This window comes from Battus philenor, unplaced genomic scaffold, assembly GCF_028537555.1.
Source record: "Battus philenor isolate CCGP_79_NKW_IND1 unplaced genomic scaffold, ilBatPhil1.0.hap1 SCAF_27, whole genome shotgun sequence".
In the NCBI taxonomy this organism is placed as follows: domain Eukaryota; kingdom Metazoa; phylum Arthropoda; class Insecta; order Lepidoptera; family Papilionidae; genus Battus; species Battus philenor.
Window position 1 is genome coordinate 8404777 of NW_027181690.1, and position 20090 is coordinate 8424866.

At 31.6% G+C, this 20090-nt stretch overlaps 1 protein-coding gene across 1 annotated transcript; it reads left to right on the plus strand.

Annotated features, from left to right (window-relative positions):
* Positions 1–491: 491 nt before the first annotated feature.
* On the plus strand, positions 492–13403 carry Nsun2 (tRNA (cytosine(34)-C(5))-methyltransferase Nsun2). The gene is made up of 13 exons (XM_068768839.1): positions 492–647; positions 732–824; positions 1714–1928; positions 3041–3218; positions 3948–4032; positions 5569–5708; positions 7508–7641; positions 8436–8623; positions 9291–9435; positions 10336–10773; positions 11601–11767; positions 12544–12699; positions 13068–13403. The coding sequence occupies exons 1-13, from the start codon at positions 585–587 to the stop codon at positions 13181–13183; spliced, it is 2118 nt and encodes a 705-aa protein (XP_068624940.1). The 5' UTR covers positions 492–584; the 3' UTR covers positions 13184–13403.
* The last annotated feature ends 6687 nt before the right edge of the window (positions 13404–20090 follow it).

Consider the following 20090-nt stretch of genomic DNA (forward strand, 5'->3'; position numbering starts at 1 on the left):
AAATTACTCCTTTATTTATTATTTTTCTAAAATGGGTTCAATAGGTTACACCAATTGGCAATTAAATATACAAAACAGTTACGCATAGCGATATCATTTTTCACCTAAGAAGCCGGGAAAATATATTTTTCCTTACGCATGTGTTACAAAATTACTGCCAATATCAGAAATTTATTTTGGTAAAGTGATTTAAGTGTAAAGTCAGTATTTAAATCACACAGTTAATAATGTTATATATGGATTATATATTAATGTTATATATAGTTATATATATTAATGTTATATATGGATTAATTCTTATATTTCTTTTTTAAATTACCCTTATTTAGATGATTTTTAATTCTTTTAACACTTAATTCTAAAAGTTTTAAAGCTTTTTTAATCAAAAAATCGTTTTTAGAGACACGTTCTTGTAGGAAGACACATCATCTTTAAAGCTGTGTTAAGCACAGTGATAATCTGTATCGTTTTAACCCTACTTTTATCGACGTCACTGTCACGTTCTGTTCGTTGTTTTCTCTACACTTGTAATTTGTTATAATTTAACACCGAATTTGTTTTTCACGAGGCACATATTTAATAAAATGGGACGCAAAAACCGTCAAGTTAATAAATTTGCGCAACGCAAGCGCGATAGGAGAGAACAGGTAAAAAATTGACATTAACAAATTTAATTTAATTTTTAATTACATTCTAAATAAACAATACTAATTTTTCTCGTAAACTTTTAGGCAAAGAATCCTCAAGAGAAACCTACGGGTGATACACGCAAACACTATGAAGATATTGTAAGAGAAAATGCTGCATTTGAAGAATATTACAAGGTGATTTATCTTTAAAGTTTGTCATCAAAGTTTGGGAATTCGGTTATTCAATAATTTGCAACTACGTTACCAGGTATAATCTTAAACATTTTTGGTATTGTTATTTAATAAATACATACCCGAAATTGTGGTTTATTCAAGTATCAACCTCCATCAACTATGATTTGGAATTTCCTGAAGTTCAGTATGAAAATTTTATGTATGATGTAGATTAAAAATATTTTTATGAATCCATAAAATATCTTTTTTGGATTAATAAAAACCATTTATCAATAAATTGAAATGTGTTTTATCTTTTTTTAATATTAGATTTTGAATATTCAAAGCTTGTTTACTTCAAGTTGAACTGTTTTTTAATAATACATAGCAAACACACATATTGTATGTAGAAATATAAAAAATTATCAAATAAATTAAGACAAGCATAGAATAGAAAATGAATAATGTAAATAAAATAGAAAAGTAGAAAATTAATGTAAATAGAATAACAAAAACTGTGTCTTAAGTAACTACCTGTTGCTAAAATATAGTTTCAGGTATCATATAGTATGTGATCAGTATTCACTAGTTGTTGTTTCACTAGATGCTTGTGTATATCAATTGCCAGATGATAGATATATAGATCCTACTGACATATTTTTTATAACTTCATTAATTATGTTCCAATTTAATTGACATTTTTATAAGCCTTATAATAAAATTGCACAAAAACCAAAAATAATGTGTGTATCTCTTTGTATGAGGGAGACAATTAGTTATACCTGCTTTTGTCCAGGCAGACTCAAAAAAGTCACTTTCACTTTATCTATTAGTAACTAATTAAAAATACTTCTACAATGCATACCTGTGGTCATGATCTAATCTTGAATTATTTTATTTTATTTTTTAGACACAAAAGGTTTGTCCGGAAGAAGAATGGGCAGAATTTATGGCCTCTTTAAAACAAAACCTTCCAACTGCCTTCCGTATAACAGGATCTAAATCTGAAGCTACAGCATTGTTGAATATCGTGAAGAGTGAATATTTCTCAGAAATTTTAAATGTGAAGCTAAAAAATGAGGAAAAAGGGGTGGAAGAAGAGATTAAGCCTGTAGCTTTACCATGGTGTGTGTCAAAATAATTATTTACAATAACTACTGAAGTTGTCACCAATGTAGCTCAAGGAGTGACATATCTGAAGTGGCAATGGATCTGCTCAGAGACACATGCATCACTTGTACAACTGACAGCTGTTAAGGCCAAACAGTTCTTGAGTGACAATCACAAGCCTGTAGTTATGGTTGCTAAGTGGACTGATGATATAATCAAGGTTGCGGGAAATTTCTGGATGCGGGTAGCACAAAATTGGACATTTTTGCAATATTTGCTGATGGCCCGAACCTGAAAGGGGGCTTCTTTCGGCAGATATGATGGCTAATTTATGGACACCAGTCTGCATTGAACTCTTGCATTGAATCTAACTCATTGTTTCTTATTGAGAGGCGGTTTGAGGCATACAGTTTTATACATTTATTAATTAATTCTTAAAATTAAATTTGTTACGAAATTAGTTACTCATTTGTGAGCAACTGTCTATAGTACATATGTATGGTTTCAGTACACTTACATGTAATGCCTGTTAATAGCTTGTAAAAAAATCATGTTACCCTGTTTTTAGTGTAGTTGAAAATGAATTACTCTATTATTATATTAGAGACAAAGTCACATTTAAACACTATTCTGCCTTTCATTGAAGAATGTTATAGGCGAAATCAATTTGAGTCTAGTTAGTATCAAATTGGGTTCTTTAGACATTTTTCTCATGAAATACAAATGTAGTAACTGTAAATGATCCTGAATGGATAACAAAATAAATTCTTAAATATTATTAAAAATATTAAGGCAATGTCTGACTTTTGCTATAACAGGATATGTAAATCTTTCTTTCAATGATAAGTGGTTCACACTTTTTATAAAATGCAAGACTAACCTATTAGCTTGTCACATTACAAACGAGAAAAGAAATTAATGTAACGTATTTCAAAATGATCATAATATACAAGTTGATTGAAAATATCTGTAAAATTTTTGAAACTTTTATATCTAACTAATTATCAAGTAAGAAAAGATTTATGAAACTGTCCAAACAATATAATTCATGTGTCTCTGAAAATTTCAACTTAATATTATTACCTTAACTCATAGGGTTAGTTTTTATAGTAATTACATGTCTTTAGGTACCCTGGTAGCATAGCCTGGCAACTTCGATTATCAAGAACAGACATTCGTAGAAGTGAACCATTATACAAACTTCATAACTTTTTGGTGGCCGAAACAGCAGCAGGAGGTGTTTCCAGACAAGAAGCAGTCTCTATGATACCACCAGTTGTGTTGCAAGTGGAACCTCATCATAAGGTTATCATATTCTTCTTCTTTTCAGCCGATAGTTGCCTGCTGCCTGTAGGCCTCGCCGAAAGATCGTCATGATGACCAGTCTTTTGTTGCTCATATTCAACGACTTCCTGGAACCGCTCACTATAATATCTTTCCATAATACTCTATTTTATCTATTATCTTCTTTAGAGACATGACTTCTCAATATTTCATAGATTTATTACTGGCTCCAAACTTCCTTGTAGGAAGAGGGACCTGGTAAGTTAAGACTGAAGACCCAAATATCATGTTTAAGAAACATATTGTATTATATTTGTATTGCAAAGAAGCCTCCTTAAACTTAGTCATGAGAAACTGAGAAAAGTCCGGTTGGTAAAGGTGAACTCAAGTTCAGTCTCCTTCCCCATTTAACCACATTTTAAATGACTCTACAACCAATGTTGCTTTGGATGCTCATTCTAGAAATTTTTATTACAGATCTTGTATGTGTCTAATTCCTTTAGCTGGTTATAAAGTGTATTATTCCTAGTTCCTTTGACTAGTTTCTAATACTTGTTCACCTTCCTACCTAGAGAAATAATTGACATTTTAGTAAGTCATTATCGTTCAATATTTACTTTGTTGTCAGTGAATATACTTTTCTATCTCGCTTTTCCTCTTGAATTAAGAAAAGTAAACCAATTTAGCAGTGTAAAAATGATCACCTTACTGTTTTAATCATAATATTAATATCTTCTTGATTATCTTCAGGTGTTGGATATGTGTGCTGCTCCAGGTTCAAAGACAGCTCAGTTAATAGAATTTTTGCATGCCGATGAAGATAAAGTGCCAACAGGTAATATCATGAGTATACACAAGATATAATTATTTTGAACTTCAATTTTATTTTGTTTTATGAGCAAAAATATTAGATACATATGGTATTTAGCAATTGTACCACTGCAAAGCATGGGTCTCCTAAGCTATCCATGGGGGCAATGGCGTACCTAGAACTTTTGCCGCCCGGGGCGATCTCCAGTTTGCCGCCCTTTCTATTTCTATTATAAGTCAATCAAATAGTGGTTTTTATAAATTAATAAATAAATAAATAATTAACACATAAGTAAATTATTAAGTTATTTAATCAATATTAATTAATACACAGTAAATTTTTTTAGACATATTTGTATGCACTTGTAAATATATTTATATAATATCTACTCTTCTAGCTTTCATACTAGAAAAATCATATATAATGCTCTCAAAATTTATATTATTTGTAATTTCTTGTTCTATTGACAATATTGCAAGATTTTGTAGTCTTAATTGACTCATTGTAGAACGAAGATAATTTTTGAGCGGCCTTAATTTCCAAAAGGACTGGTTCCCATAAATGAAGGTAACATAGAAAAGATAAAGATTGCATAGAGTTGAGTAATCTTCCAGCATCTGATCTCGTTTTACTATTTTCTTCTTCTAATAATCATAATACTCATTTATTATTCAAGAAAGAAAATAAATTTAAAATGAATAAGTTGCTTTTTACAACTATAAGTAAATATAAAAAATGCCGCCCCAAGGTGAGTGCCGCCCGGTGCGGACCGCACCCACCGCCCCCCCCTAGGTACGCCACTGCATGGGGGATATACCATAATAGCTATACTTGTTATGCAGGGTGGTATTATGATATGCAGAGGTTGCTGCTGGCAGTTTGTGATTATATATAACGCACAGTGTGAATTATTTAGGATTAAATCCCGGGAATCGAACTTGCAACCTATGATTGCAAGTCTTAATCTTCCCCAATAGTTGTACATGGAGTATACCAGTAAAGTATGATAGGTACACCCGCACTCGTATTTCATTATAGTAAAGATTGTTTGGAAGTCTGAGAGAGATAGCTCCTAGAGATAAGACCATCTATGTTTACTAGCTATTTATAGTTATATGAATTTTAGTATATAATTTATTTACATAAGAGTGCTGTAGAATTATAGTGTTACCTGTCTATGTGGTAGACTTTATACATTTGACAGAATTTAGGTTCAGGTACTCTTTCAATCATAAAAAATAATCACATCACATATTATGGCATGGTAGTAATCTCCAAAGCTGAAAAATTTTAAAATTTGAAATAGCTAATTTTAATTATCGGGCATTAGTCATTACTGTCTTCTTCCATATTACTAGGAAATTTATGTGTTCTGTCCAATGCAAAATATTTTTTTAGAAGAATCACGAATATAATATCATTATAGGCACACATCTAGATTTTCATTTTTGGATTTTGTTTTTAAACAAAACTCTGCCAGTGCTATAAAATATGGAACATTTAGAAGCGGGACTGCTTTTGTTGTCAATTTTGAAGAATTACAGTAAATGCATGTTTCAGGTTTCGTGATGGCAAATGATGTTGACAACAGCAGATGCTATATGCTGGTGCATCAAGCCAAACGTCTGAACTCACCTTGCATACTGATCACCAATCATGACTCTGCTGTTATGCCTTCACTAATTGTAACGGATGAGAAGGTAACAAATTCCTTTCATTGTGCTTACATTTTTATTATTACTAGCTTGTTCATAAACGAAAAGTAAAATCAAATTGAGGGAAAAATAATCACATAAAAACGCCTTACATAAATATACTAATTAATGGCTACTACTTACTATTATTATATAATTGTATTTAATTTATAAATATATTTAATTTTATACAAAAGAATGTTATACAAGGAATGCCAGATATTTTTTACTAGATTAAATAAAAAAGATGCTATATTATTATTATATATAGAAGATTGGCCGTTGAAAACAATGCAATATACTATAAAGGATGTTGGAAAAAGACGTTTTCAGAATGCTCAAACTTCCTCTTATCATTGATAGAACTTCACTATCAAAATGTTATATTCAAATCGCTTTGTATCGCATTTTAAAACGTTTGACCGCTCTCGCTAGTCGCGAAGCTTTTGTATTCAACGTATCTAGTTCCAGAAAATTTGTTCTTTTTTATAAATTTACCAATCAGCAACCGGCATTTATAGAAACTTCTAGAATGCTTTGATCTCTGGACGCCAAATGACAATCGACTCTAGTCCTTTAGTTGTAACGTCCTATCTCGCTTGTCGTTTTTCGTACATGCATATCTATACGTAATACATATTCGAAAGCGAGAAGTTTCAAGATGCCATCTCCGTCCTTCATAAAAATATTACTTAGATTGATTCTAGTTTCCAAAAAAATGCTCTTTTCAGGCGTTTGTCTGCATGACGAACTCAGGGTATCGTTATAAGTGATCCTTAAAGGATAACAAAACTATTAAGTGTATAACGTCAAGAATACAAGGTTTTTATGTAATCACAATTGTGGACACGTTTTAACAAATGACATACCCAGGGGTGTTTAAAACAGACGAATCTTGGTGATTAAGGCGAAAACTTTTTAACTTGTTCTGCGAAATTAAAAAAGTTGCTTAATGAATAGAATATATTTCAAAGTATTTATAAAATATATAATTTTTAATAGATTCGTGGATACGTCAAGATTAGTAATAATGTGTTCCATTTTCTTTATAATGCTTTATTTTTTGGTACAAACACGGTTGCAGTTTTTAGTATGTTAAGAATTTTTTTTTGTTTTGACGTCAAATGTTTGGCAGTTAGAAAAGAGTCTTTTATTTACTCTGTGATTCTTTTCGTATAGTGAAGTTAGTTTTTACATTACTTTTAAGATAATCCTTGCAATTTTGCTATTTGCTATTTCAATAAAAAAACGCTTAATTAAAAAAATTATTATTATTTATTTTTATTATATTTAAATTATTATATATTATATTATTTATTATTTTATTATCATTATTTTTAAAAAAATTAGCCGAATTTGGTATATCCTCGACTTTTACCTTAAGCAATACATTAATCTTCTCATGTTTATTTGTATATATAATCTATGTTTTGTGGCGTGACATAATAAGTCAAAAGGTGTTACTGAAATGAATAAAGAAACAATATTTTACGCTATTATTTATCCATATGATTAGTTAAGTTAGTTACATTTTATCTCAATCAAAATCTCTATCTAAAAATGACAGTTCACTTTAACGCAATGTCATTCATTCCAAAACAGGCAAAGTTCACCTGGTTATACAGCCAGTCAAAGATAACTTCATTTTCACATATATTTATATACGACTTTATCAATACGATATGTTATTATTAACATACCGTATTGATAAAAGTTTTTATAAGTGGTTGATAAAAATATATGTTTATTTAATTTCCTGGATATATTAAGTAATATCTAATTGTAAAAATTTTATGTCTACCCAGGACCCCACTGTGACAAAACCCTTAAAGTTCGATCGTATATTGTGTGACGTGCCGTGCTCAGGCGACGCGACCCTGCGGAAAAACCCTGATATTTGGCTGAAATGGTCGACCGGAAATGGAAACAATCTTCATGGGTGAGTTCAGTGAATACTTTTTCAACATCATCATTATGTTATGAGATGATAAACGCCTATTACAGGGCATAGGCCTCCACCATAGATCGCTTTAGAGACCAGTCTTCCACTGCCCGCATACAACAATTTTCTGTGATCATCTAGTGGGAGACACTTTCATTCATATAACAATTATTCTTAAATTACAAGTGCACTTCATTACATTTACGTGTCATTGTAAAGAAAAGAATTAAACATTGTATAAAATCTTTTAATAGCAACTTGAGTAAATTAATTTTTAATCTATTGTAACTAGATATCAGATATATATGGATGTAAATTTACTTAAAGATAATATTTTGGCTAATTAAACGAGCAATTCTTAACTCGTAACTCTGATTCCTCTGCGAATATCTTTATTTCTGATTCGATCTCTCTGCGATACTCTGATCATAGCTCTCTTCATCACCGGCAACACGCACTGGTCAAAGACCTTCGTCTTCAGGCATTGCGGTATTTTGGACGAGAAGATGTCTCGGAGCTTTCCGATGTCCGTTCGGACCTAAAGGTTCTCTAGTGGTGAACACGAGCTGGCGACATGGCGTGGGTAGGCCATAAAGTGGACCAACGACGTAAATAAAGTGGCGGGAAGTTGCTGGACCTGTCATCGTCTTGATGCTTAGGGGTGGAGAGTAGGATATCGGCAGAAAAAAAGAGAAGGAGAAATGTAATAACATGTTTCTATAGTCGAAATAAGTAAAGTTACGGACAGTTTGAAACTAATCAACAAATTTCTTTAAAATTGTGTTTTTCAGCATTCAGTACCGTGTATTGCGACGCGGTTGTGAGTTACTGGCTGTAGGCGGACGTTTAGTGTATTCGACTTGCTCTTTCAATCCCGTCGAGAACGAAGCTGTCGTGCATCGGCTGTTACAGGAGTCCGGGGATAGCATTAAACTCGTGGACGTATCTGATATGCTGCCAGGATTAAAGTTTCATAAAGGTAACTGTTCATCCTTTATCATCCTATATATTAATTTAGTCTTAAAATAAATCACTCTCTCATGTTTAATCAAGATATAGACATAATGTACCATTAAATATGTATCTATATACAGTGTTATTATGGTTCACAAACATGATTCTATCAACAATAACCTGGAAAGAAACTCATTAGTTACTTTTTTAATGTAAATATTACAAGTTTATGTTATAAATCTTTTATTTGTGTTATGAAAATGACACAAAATCTTGATATTTGACTTCTAATAATCTTGATTACAATAAAATTATGTATTAATAAATCTTTTCTTGGCATTAGGTTTGAATTTCGCCGATACGTACGATTTAAAATTTAACTTAAATTTAAACATAGTGTTATTACTAAATTGAACCAAACTGAAAAAAAAAATTATCAATCCCACTGACTTTCATGTTATTTTACACAGTAGGTGGCGCTTAACTTGACAATTATAAATTATTGTAATCATCTCAAGTTTATTACTTGCCAAGCTATTTTGACTTTGATTTGAGTCTTACTTTGAATTTAAATTCCAAACTCTGACGCTTTTCGAAATAGTCATGTTATTTAGGCAGGTTTTTTTTATCTACGATTTTTAATCATTAATATTGTTAAATTATATTTATCAAGTATTCATTCTTGTATCCAGGTATGACACATTGGAGACCAGCATCTAAAGACATGGTGTTTTACGATAAATACGAAGACGTACCAGAAAAATGGCAAACTGTTGTTCGTCCGCAAATGTTCCCGCCCAAACCTGAGGATCTTGAAAAATACAACTTGGAGAAATGGTAAACTTGTTTTTTTAATGGCCACTTTGATTTTTTGCTGATACTACTACTAAAATCAGTTTATTTATAGTATTTATACACACATAGCTCACAGGAAAAAAAAATTCTAGTGTGCTTATATTATATTATTAAAACAATGATATGTATATATATATGATAAAATATATATATAATAAAAGAAATAATATAAATATTATTAAATATAATTATTTATTAATTATATGTATAATAATTATATATATTTAAATTTGCAAAGTATAATATATCTAATCCTTCATGTGAATGTATGAACAAATTTAAAAACATGTCAGCAGCAACTTACATTTTATTAACTATGACTACATGGTAATTGGTTATAGGTGTAAAAGTTTTAAAATGGTGGATGTATAGCTCAATTGTCAGAAAAGAAGGTTTAAAGCTTTTTACACCTATTTCCAATAGTCATGTATCAAATGATCACTCTGAAAAACTTAACATTTTTTTTTCTATTGGACTGCGACAGGCCATTAAGATTAAGTTAAGACAATAAACAATAACTACTTATAACAAGTACTAATTCGAATTTTGAAAACGATTATACTTATTTTTCTTAAGTTTTTATTATTTCTTAAATCATTGAGTTTTTTGTTATACATTTGTTCGCATATTGCTATACATTCACGCCTTTAAAGCTTTTACACTTATAACCAATCATCCTGTATAGTCCTTATTGTCTAGTATTTATGTCTGTTATAGACATATATAAAATTTGCACCTATTCATTATAATTTAATATAATATATCATAACATAGTCTATTTATGTATTTATGAAGTGTTTTATCATTCATAAATTATAACTATTTCACCTTGAACAAAAAATAAAATGTATTTTTTATGTTAACAACTATATCTTTCCTTAGTATAAGAATCTTACCACACCATCAAGACACTGGTGGATTCTTCGTAGCGGTATTTGAAAAGTCATCAAAACTACCCTGGGAGAAAGCCGAGGAACAAAAACTAGAACAAAGCGCAGCGGAAGCCTCAAAAGAAGAGAAGAAAGAGCCACCTAGGAAAAAGAGAAGATTGGGAGGATATAGAGAGGATCCATTTGTATTCTTTTCTGGTGATAATGAAGATGTTTTCCCGTCTATCAAAGAGTATTATAATCTTAAAGAAGGTTTTGATCCTACATGTCTGTTAACAAGGTGTCATGTGGGGAAAAAGAAGAACATATATCTAGTGTCGCCGATAGTGAAAGATGTTGTGCAAAAGAATGAGAATAATATTAAAATTATTAATACTGGTGTGAAGACATTTGTACGATGTGATAATAAGAATATGACATGTCCTTTCCGGTGAGTCCAATGTTATTATTGCATTATTTCCAGGGATGAGCCAATAGCTTGTTTTTTTATTACATTGAATAAATTAGTTGATTACACATACTACAAACTGTAAATAGAGTGTATTTAAAAAATCAATAAACCAGGTGCATGGCTAAGTAACATTCTGATTAACAATCGAACAGAGTAGTAGTAGTCCAGTGGTAAAAAACAGACTTGCGATCGTAGGTCTCGGGTTTGATTCCCGAGATACTATCCTATATAATTCACACTTTGTGGATTAATTACATAGGACTGCTCATAAACAAGTTTCCAGAGGATAGGTAGCAGTGTCCTCTGCGTATCATAATACCACACTGCGATAGTCAAATCGCCTGCCGATTATGGTATATAAGCCCATAGATATTTTTGGGAGAGTCCTGTCCAAAGGGCGTCTATTGGCTGAAACGACGAACAATCAAACATTTTGTTTAACGGAACTATTCTTAGCTTCTTATATATATTGTTCTATTAAAGTTTAAATATACGCCGTGGTAATCATAATTAGTGTGCCAGGCAAGTCGAAAGCTATGCTATTGTTCAGACAGATACTGTAATGAGGCACAGCAAAATTAAGTTACAGCAAATAAGAGCTACCAATGTTGCCATTTCCTAATTTTTGTTGAAATCTGCCACATTGTGTCTACTTTCGATGGAATTTATTTGAAAATGTTTAAATTTAAGAAGCCTAGCCTTGTAACTATGTAAACAAATACATTATTTGTCATATGTGGAGCTACATCCTCATATGACAAGTAATACATGAACCATTTATGCATGTTTTTTATTTATTGTTATAGTTTATCACAGGAGGGTTTGCCAAGTATATCGCAATATATAGGACCCAATCGACGAATTGAGATACTAAGAGAAGACCTCATCTTAGTGCTACAAAAGGACAATCCAAGCAACCCGCCTGATATACATCAATTCTCTGAACATACGCAGAACTTGTTGAACGATTTAGGTGAGTGTTGTGTACAAATATAATTATGACTATTTCCATGTGTTATCTTGGACTGTAAATACCGCAAGCCGCTAGTGGGAAGGACAATGTGTTCTAAACCAGTGTGGTGTGTAGACGTTATAGCCAGCGAACAGATATAGCATAATACAGTGTTGCCAGGAGAAATAAAATTTCCGAAGTTGCTATAAAATTATCGCGTCTATCTATTTTTCGTGGACATGTCCTGACAGTCAAACGAAGCAATATATCTATGCCTGTGTATACATCGAAATATATGAGAAAATATTTTTTCTGCATATTTCTATGAAAAAAGGCTTATACTTCATAGGTTTAAGTAAACATAAAACAAAATTCAAATATCATACATTATATATTTTAAAGTGTATTATACATTTTATGTTGTGATTAGGATGAAATACAGCATTGGATGTGAGCCAGGTTCCAATTCTACGTTAAGGTTTTGGATATGTGTGTAGAAAGTAAGGTTGAGTATTATATATATCAGGGGTGGCCAACCTCGCAGGCCACATGCGGTTATCTGAACGATTCTCTGTAGCTCTCTCGAAATTTGTGAACTTGGTTGGTAGACTTATTTAGATTACATTATAATGTATACATAATTTTTTTTTTAAAAAAACAGCAACTGTTGAGTATCAGGTCCTTATTAAAAGATCAGTGTTTCGGGCCAGTGTTAGCTTACTATTTATGTTAAAATAATCGACGATTCAAAAGCCCACGTAAATGCTTACTTAAATAAAGATAATTTGAACTTGTAGCGACCGGCAGTTGCGTATTGGAGTACCACGACAAGGAGACGGATCTGAAGTTGACGCTGGTGGGTTGGCGTGGCGTAGTCACGCTGCGCGCGTATACCGCTACCCCGGACACTGTGCACTACCTCAGGCTCCTGGGCGCTGACTACAGTAAATACGGTGAGTGTTGGTAACTGCCTCTCACTTGTATACCTATTTTTTCAAATATGGAATATAAGCAGTAGTGTGAGAATTATCATTGTAGACAGTCGACCTGCTGTTGTAGCATGAAGTGACAATAAGCTGATCCTATTGCGGGTAGAATAGTTCGCTGGGTCCTTAAGATACTGGAGGGGAGACTGGACCGTCCACACACAAGGTGAAAAGACGTCGTTTTTAAGGTCCCTTTCAAGCAGTATTTCATATTTTCAATATAAGAGAGAGAGCTGAAACGATGATGTTTAATTCCGAATGTCCTTTTCCACGACTTAATTTTATAGTTTAGTTTAAAATATATTCAGTACTAATATCCTATTCAAATTATTTAGACGTAAACAAATTCAAAAAGGCATCCGATGTACCCGAAGAAATGGATTCCCGTGACGTCACAGAAGTTTCTCAGTGCTCGACGAGCGAAATAGATTTTAATGGCTACTCCTTGTAGAACTGCACAACGGTGAAGTTAATACAAACGAAGCAACAGAAGCGAACTGCACAACAAGTTCATAATATTATAGCATTTATTACATTGTAACTTAATAATGTAGTTTAAGTTATTAAATACATCATAATATTACTTTTCTTGTATTGTTTAATACTGAATCCTAAGTATACACTAAATTTCCAACATTTTTTACTATTAAGTAAACAGCGTTTTACCTGTTAATGTAAGATATTATTATTATATATAATCCTGCAATTTCCAACGTTCGATCGACGCGGTGGTTCTCCCGAAAGGAGATGGTGGTTCGCAATATACGGCGAGGTTTCCGCATTTTCTCACGTGACCTCCGAAAAAATCTGACATTTGCGAAATTCAAGATGGCGGCTGCACCGCGGGTACCGACTTTTGGCCCTATGGCATTTTTTCTCGATATCAGTGTCGTTTTCGGGTAATCGGGGAACACTATACGATGAAAGTACTGCGAGTCTAAAAACAAAAGATAGCCACAGATCTTGCATAGCCGTGTTCGAGCGCACGTTTCGCGGTCGAGTGACATCAGTTTTGTGAAATTATTGTTTGTCTTTTTCTGAAATATCAAAAGTTGTACCTTTCAGGATTTTTTTCGCTCCTCCGAAAGTACTCTTCCGGGGTTCTCGAGTTAAACCTGTAAAAAAGTGCATTTTTTTCCAATTCGAATATCTGGCAATCGCAACCTCGGAACCTATAGCTTATACTTTCTCGCAAAACTTACTTAAGTTTTTCACCCCTCGCCCATACAAGTTTTTCGACTTTAATTCAAAAAAATCCAAGAAAGAAGGAGCTAAATTTTTAATGAAAAATAACATGGGGATGGTCGTAGTATTGATGTTAAATCATTTTTGAAACATTGGCCACGGTATTTTTTTTTCATTCGGGAGTTTCTGAATCTCGCTCCCGGAAGGTGACACATGTATGAGGCATTTTTTTCATACTCGTAAGTGTATTCCACAAAAATATGACATCAAATAACTACAAGATGGCGGCCACGCTTCGTAATTGACTTTTTCCCCTATACCGATGTCGTTTTTAACTCATTAGTAGACTAGTAATGTCGGTTTTATTTAAATTGATAATTCGAAATGAAATACCTTTGCGACATTATTGATTGTATTCTTTTATGCATATACATACACATATGAATATATACATATATGTATATATTGTGCCGTTATTAGAAGAAAAATATGTATGTATTTAATTAACTAAGGGTAGTGGGCAGAAGGCCTGGTCTAATTTTACATCGCAGCTCGGTACTCCCCTGATGGTGGTGGTAGCCTCGACGTGAACTCCCAGGACTGGTCAGGCGGCAGCAAGTCGAGAGCAGGGAGCGCCGTTAGGTTGCAGTACGTTTCGGTTCCGGTGCACGGTGATATAATTTCAACAGTGTAGAACTTGCAGTGTAAAAGTTGCAGCGTAAACCTTGCAGTGTAAAACTTGCACCCCTTTGGGGTGCGAGGCGATGTAAAGGTTGTGGCGTGAACTAAATGATGCCCAGAGAATGAGGACTAAGGCGTGAATTTATAACGTAAATTCTAATTGGCCCCGGCGCGTGTGAAGACACATAGCTGGTGTACGCAACCGACACAAAGAGTGTGCGTCGGTGCGTGAGACGACACCTAGCTAGTGAACGCGACCGAGCCCAGGATCCTTCTCCCGAGCACTGCTGTAAACTGCTGTGTGCTGGTGCGCGGGCGCATTGGAATTTTTGTTATAAAAACAAAGATCCGCTGAACCAATAACACGCTCCCACGACACCACGCCACTTGAGACGTACCGTTACCCGCTAAGGGTTGAACAATTTTTTGCTGTATTGCGATTTATGAGACGTTTCTCGTGATTATATTTTTTTGGTTAAAATTTTAACTAAGATTTATGGGACGTTAACTTGCAACGTTACAAAATATATATATATATATATATATATATATATATATGTATTGTGCTGGACGGCTTGTCCAAGGTAAATAGAATCCTCTTCTGCTCTTTGCTCATTAATGAATATTATTTCTGTATTTATATGGTATATTACCCGGCATTTGATTTGGCACGTCGGAAACTAGAGCTAGTTATTTAGCTGGGTTGAGGTTTGTAAAGCGTTGTCTTTGCTTATCCCTATTACAAAGTAACCAGAGCTCTGTGCGATTGAACAACGCTCTATAAAACGGGAGTTTTTCGTAATACTTACTCTTTTGCCCGATGTGCCAAAGTGAATGTCGGATACTACATGAGTTTAATTTCGTTGGGAAAGATCGAACATAATTAGCAGACATGCTAGAGTATATATTCCGCGCTACTTTTTTTCTAAACAAGCAAGTTTACGTTGTTTAAATACTGATTAAAAATTATTTTAATTATGTATTTTTATTTGTCTATTTTGGAAGATATGTTTGCCGAATCTTACCATTGACAACCTGCTAGAAGAATATGAGAGAGTAGGCTTTTTTCACAATCATCGCGGTAAAAGTGAGCAAAGGTTATGACCACAAATTGGGTATGTCTTACGGGCGCTGGCTCTTTCTCGGACTCGAGGGTTTTGCAAATGCCACTTGGACAGTACTGTAAGCCAAGTAAAAAAATCTTTCTCAAATGAAGTAGTAATAAAACGCCAAAATCTTTGCAATCTCTTTATTCACAATCCATCTTATTCATTCGCAGTCGAAACGATGTTCCGTAACACATTGCCTAATCAATTTTTACAGCAATAAAATATGATATAATCATTTTTAAATAATTAATTTTAGTGCTTGAACTATGAATTGACTTAGGATTACAAACTTAAAAGCATGAAAAATAGTAATAGATCATAGAATGTTAACAAATTTATTAAAATCCAACGTAAATTTAAGTAAGTCTCAAAAATATGACAAAATTAACAACTAACTGGTAGGTAAGTAATATTGCACGTTTATTAAATAATTAATAACCTATAATAACAAAATATTAGCGGTAATAAAAAATAACGTATTTAAAAATTTTATTTAAGGTTAGGTTTAATTATTTATTTTAATGTTATGCAAATAATTTTGTAAACAGATCAAAACAAATCTTAGAATTACATAAATCAGAATGTTAATTGCATTGAAAATTCCTGTACAGAACTGTTTTTATGTTTTCAGTTTAACTAATTTTGTAGATAAGCATATGCGACGCGATTTGACTTGTAGATAAACCAAAAGATATTAAAAAAATTTTGTTCAGTGTTTAATGTGATCGAAAAATTAATTAAGTTGTATTTTGATTTTTGAACTTAATTAAATGAAACTAATTAAGTTCATAATTTAAATTAATAGCAAGAATGCTGTTTAGATGTTCTTGAAATTGTTTAAGAATTTTGAGCCATTTTCTATATTATTATCTAGTATATTAATAGTAATAAATTAAAATATATTTTCAGGACCCTAATGAGTAAGTAAATTAAAAGTTAAATTAAATCGCACAAATAGTCATTGTTCAGCAATACTTTAAAAAAATTATAGTTTGTGCTTTAAATTAACATAATTTTTAAGCCTACATCTAACATTGTTTATGATTTAAATTATTACCTTTGCCTTAGCAAGTAACTTTTATTTATATTTTACAAAAAGTATAGATAAAAAGTTATAGTATGATATAAAGTTACCGAATTAAATACAAAGAATAGAAACGAACAGGATACGATAGGTAACGTTATAAAAAACATCATATAGCTGAAAACCTAAGAAGTTCTACGTAACAACGTAAAGATTCTTATTGCTTCTCTTAAAAGAGCAGTTGCTGCTCACGTTCGGAAATAAATCTGTTTGAATGACAGACAAATTTAAACATGAAAAACTTTATAATTAGTTCGTTGCTAAATTTTGCATTATAAAAGTAATGAAATTTCAATTCGACGAACAATTTAATTTAATTACGTTTAAATCACTAACACACAAATTTTGTTTTATTAAAACACAATACACCAAAATCCGTTAAAATTAAAGTTATAAACACTGGTATAAAAATATATATATAAGAATATTAATATAAAAAGTCATTAGTCAAATGGATTTTTACATTATTTAAACACTATTTTTATCTTAAATTTAATCTTATAATATAACTTTAACGAATGCTACAAAAATATAATATAACCACGCCGGATAAATTATTAAATGAGTATCAACAAATAATAAAATAAAATTAACATTACTGTACACGAAATATTCCCAAAATTAATCTTTTTAAATTGAATTTTAATTATTGGACTGCCAAAATACAAATTTAATTTGTTTTTTTTTTAATCCCAAGGAAGTTTTAACCTATGTAATAGATATAGTAATCCGTTTACAATTTTAATTACAGAAGCAATAATCATTCAAATTTAGAAAAATATCGTAGCCATTAAATACATACAATTTGTCGTATTGATCGACCGAGATTGGCCTAGATTTTTATTTATTACGCGATAATTCAACAGACTATAGATATATAAGGTGGATATGAAGGGCAGTAAGTGCAGATTTAATTAGTGCTTTTAATGGCCAAAATGTTTTTCAATTAGCATATTGCCTGAGGAATATTCTCGATTAAGTGTATCGGGGTAAGTTAGTCTGGCCAACCTGATCTAAATTGGTCATTGTCCTCCCAATATATACTTCGAATGATTACTCAAGAGACATAAGTCTAATTTAGGTTACTTTACGCTTTCTAAGATTTCATTTCTTCCATATCATCAATAAATAAATGAAAATAACTAGGCCTAGAATTTTACTTATCGATTATTTTTCTATATAAAGTGGACAGAATAGTTTAATACAACTGTATTATACATTGCAATTGTGAATTCGTGGCAAAACGGTACGCGCTTAATAACTACAAACTTACCTAGTTAAATAGCAAATATATATTTTAAATTTAATTGTAATGCTCATTCATCTTTCTTCACGCATATCTTTATAAAGAGACCTACACGCATGATGTTTTAAATTACTAAATACTAAATAAAATTAAGCAACGTAATACCTTTAACTACCGTATTTTTACAGTAACTACTGGCTGTACAAATATATTACCAATACGACCTTTCGCGAGGGAAACCTACCATAAGTAAAGAAAATATCATTTTGTTTTAAAATACAAAAAGTCATTGGCAAGAAATTGTTTTAAACTTTCCTAATGACAGAAGCGATAGAGTCTTTCACCACTTCTGTCGCTTATGATTTTCGAAGCGTGGATTATGTTAAGCCGTGGTTCGGCCCGAGCTAGGCTTCTTAAATATTAAAACGAGATCTATGCTGAATATTAGCGCTCTTTCATCTCAAGCCAATGGGAAAACTGAATTTATATAACACAAAAAGATTATGTCATCTATACAAATAAATAAAATTGGAGCATCCTTTTGTAATATTAAAATAAGGGAATTTTGCTACATATGAACATACATGGAGTACATACCAAAATTATATTTTTGTTAGTGTTTGTTCCGTCTAATTTCTTAAATGGCTGGACCGATTACAAAAAATTCGTTAAAAAATTTAACGAATTTTTTGTTAAATTCAACGTAGACGAACTCGCGGGCACAGTTAGTATTGAATAAAAGAAAATAATCTTCAGAAAGTTAATATAGTTGAGCCAATTATACAGTAAAGCTGCCTTTAATATTCTACAATATTAAAAAGTAATTTTAAAATGGCGACTGAATGTTTCTTAACTATAATTCATAACATACTAATTACTGGATCGTTATATAACCATTAAAATGGTGGCGACTTAAAAACTACTATTTAATAGTTACAATAAATAGTACATAATAATTTTTAATATTTTTTTACACGCGTTCTGTACAACCTAGCCTTAATAATTTTATATCTATACCAACAACTGATGACCAACCTTTATAACCAGTACCAATTTATCTCGTCCCGATATCACAGTGGTGATGTGGATTTTTATATTATCTAATTTACATCACTATTTTAATCTATTACAATTGTGAAAATAGAAGATAGGAAGGTATGGAGTATAAATACAAATTTTGGTAAGAGGATTGCATGTCAAATTTTAGTACATAATTATTAAATGTATTAAACTTAAAAAAATAGTTTTTCGGACGTTAAGTAATTTTGTACAGTGTTTTATTTTACTTTAAAAAATGTAATATTTTATGAAGCATTATTTCTGAATACCCATAAAATGGGACAATGAAAAACGGAGGGATTTGTTTTCAACTTGAGGAATGGAGTAATGGCATTTATTTTAAATTTAATTTTTTTTAATTAAGGGTCATAGAGTAACAATACGATGACAATGACTCACGACAAAAAGCAAAAATATAATTAATTATGTTCGGACGGAACATGAAAAATATTATTTGGAGAAAATTATACTTAATGATTTTTTTTATATCTACGCGTTTACTAGAACAATTAAGCGAGTATGTTCTAGAAGTTTCCAGTGTATTTACAGCACTCACCTTTACGGGTAGGACTGAGGAGGTATCGTCCATGTCGTGTGATGCTACCACGGAACATCATGTACATATAAAAATAAATAATTATTAACTAAACACATTTAAATAAAACTTATAGCAAAATAATCAATAAATTGTGTTAATTTTAAAACCATACTTTTTAAAAATATCGTGGCTTTAATTTTGAATTTTATACGTATCTTATTAAATTGTGTAAAATAAAATTATACACTTTGAAACCATCAATGAACTTAGCATTAGAGGATTTTAGTATGAACCTATTAGGAGAAAGGATTTTCAAGTTTTCATATAAAAATATTAATTATACAAAAAACATACGTTCAAAGTCACTAGATTTCCTTGCAAAACTCGAATTAAGTGATGGTAAACGGCGGTAAAAACCTTCAATTGTACCTTGTATTAAAAGAATTATGGATCATC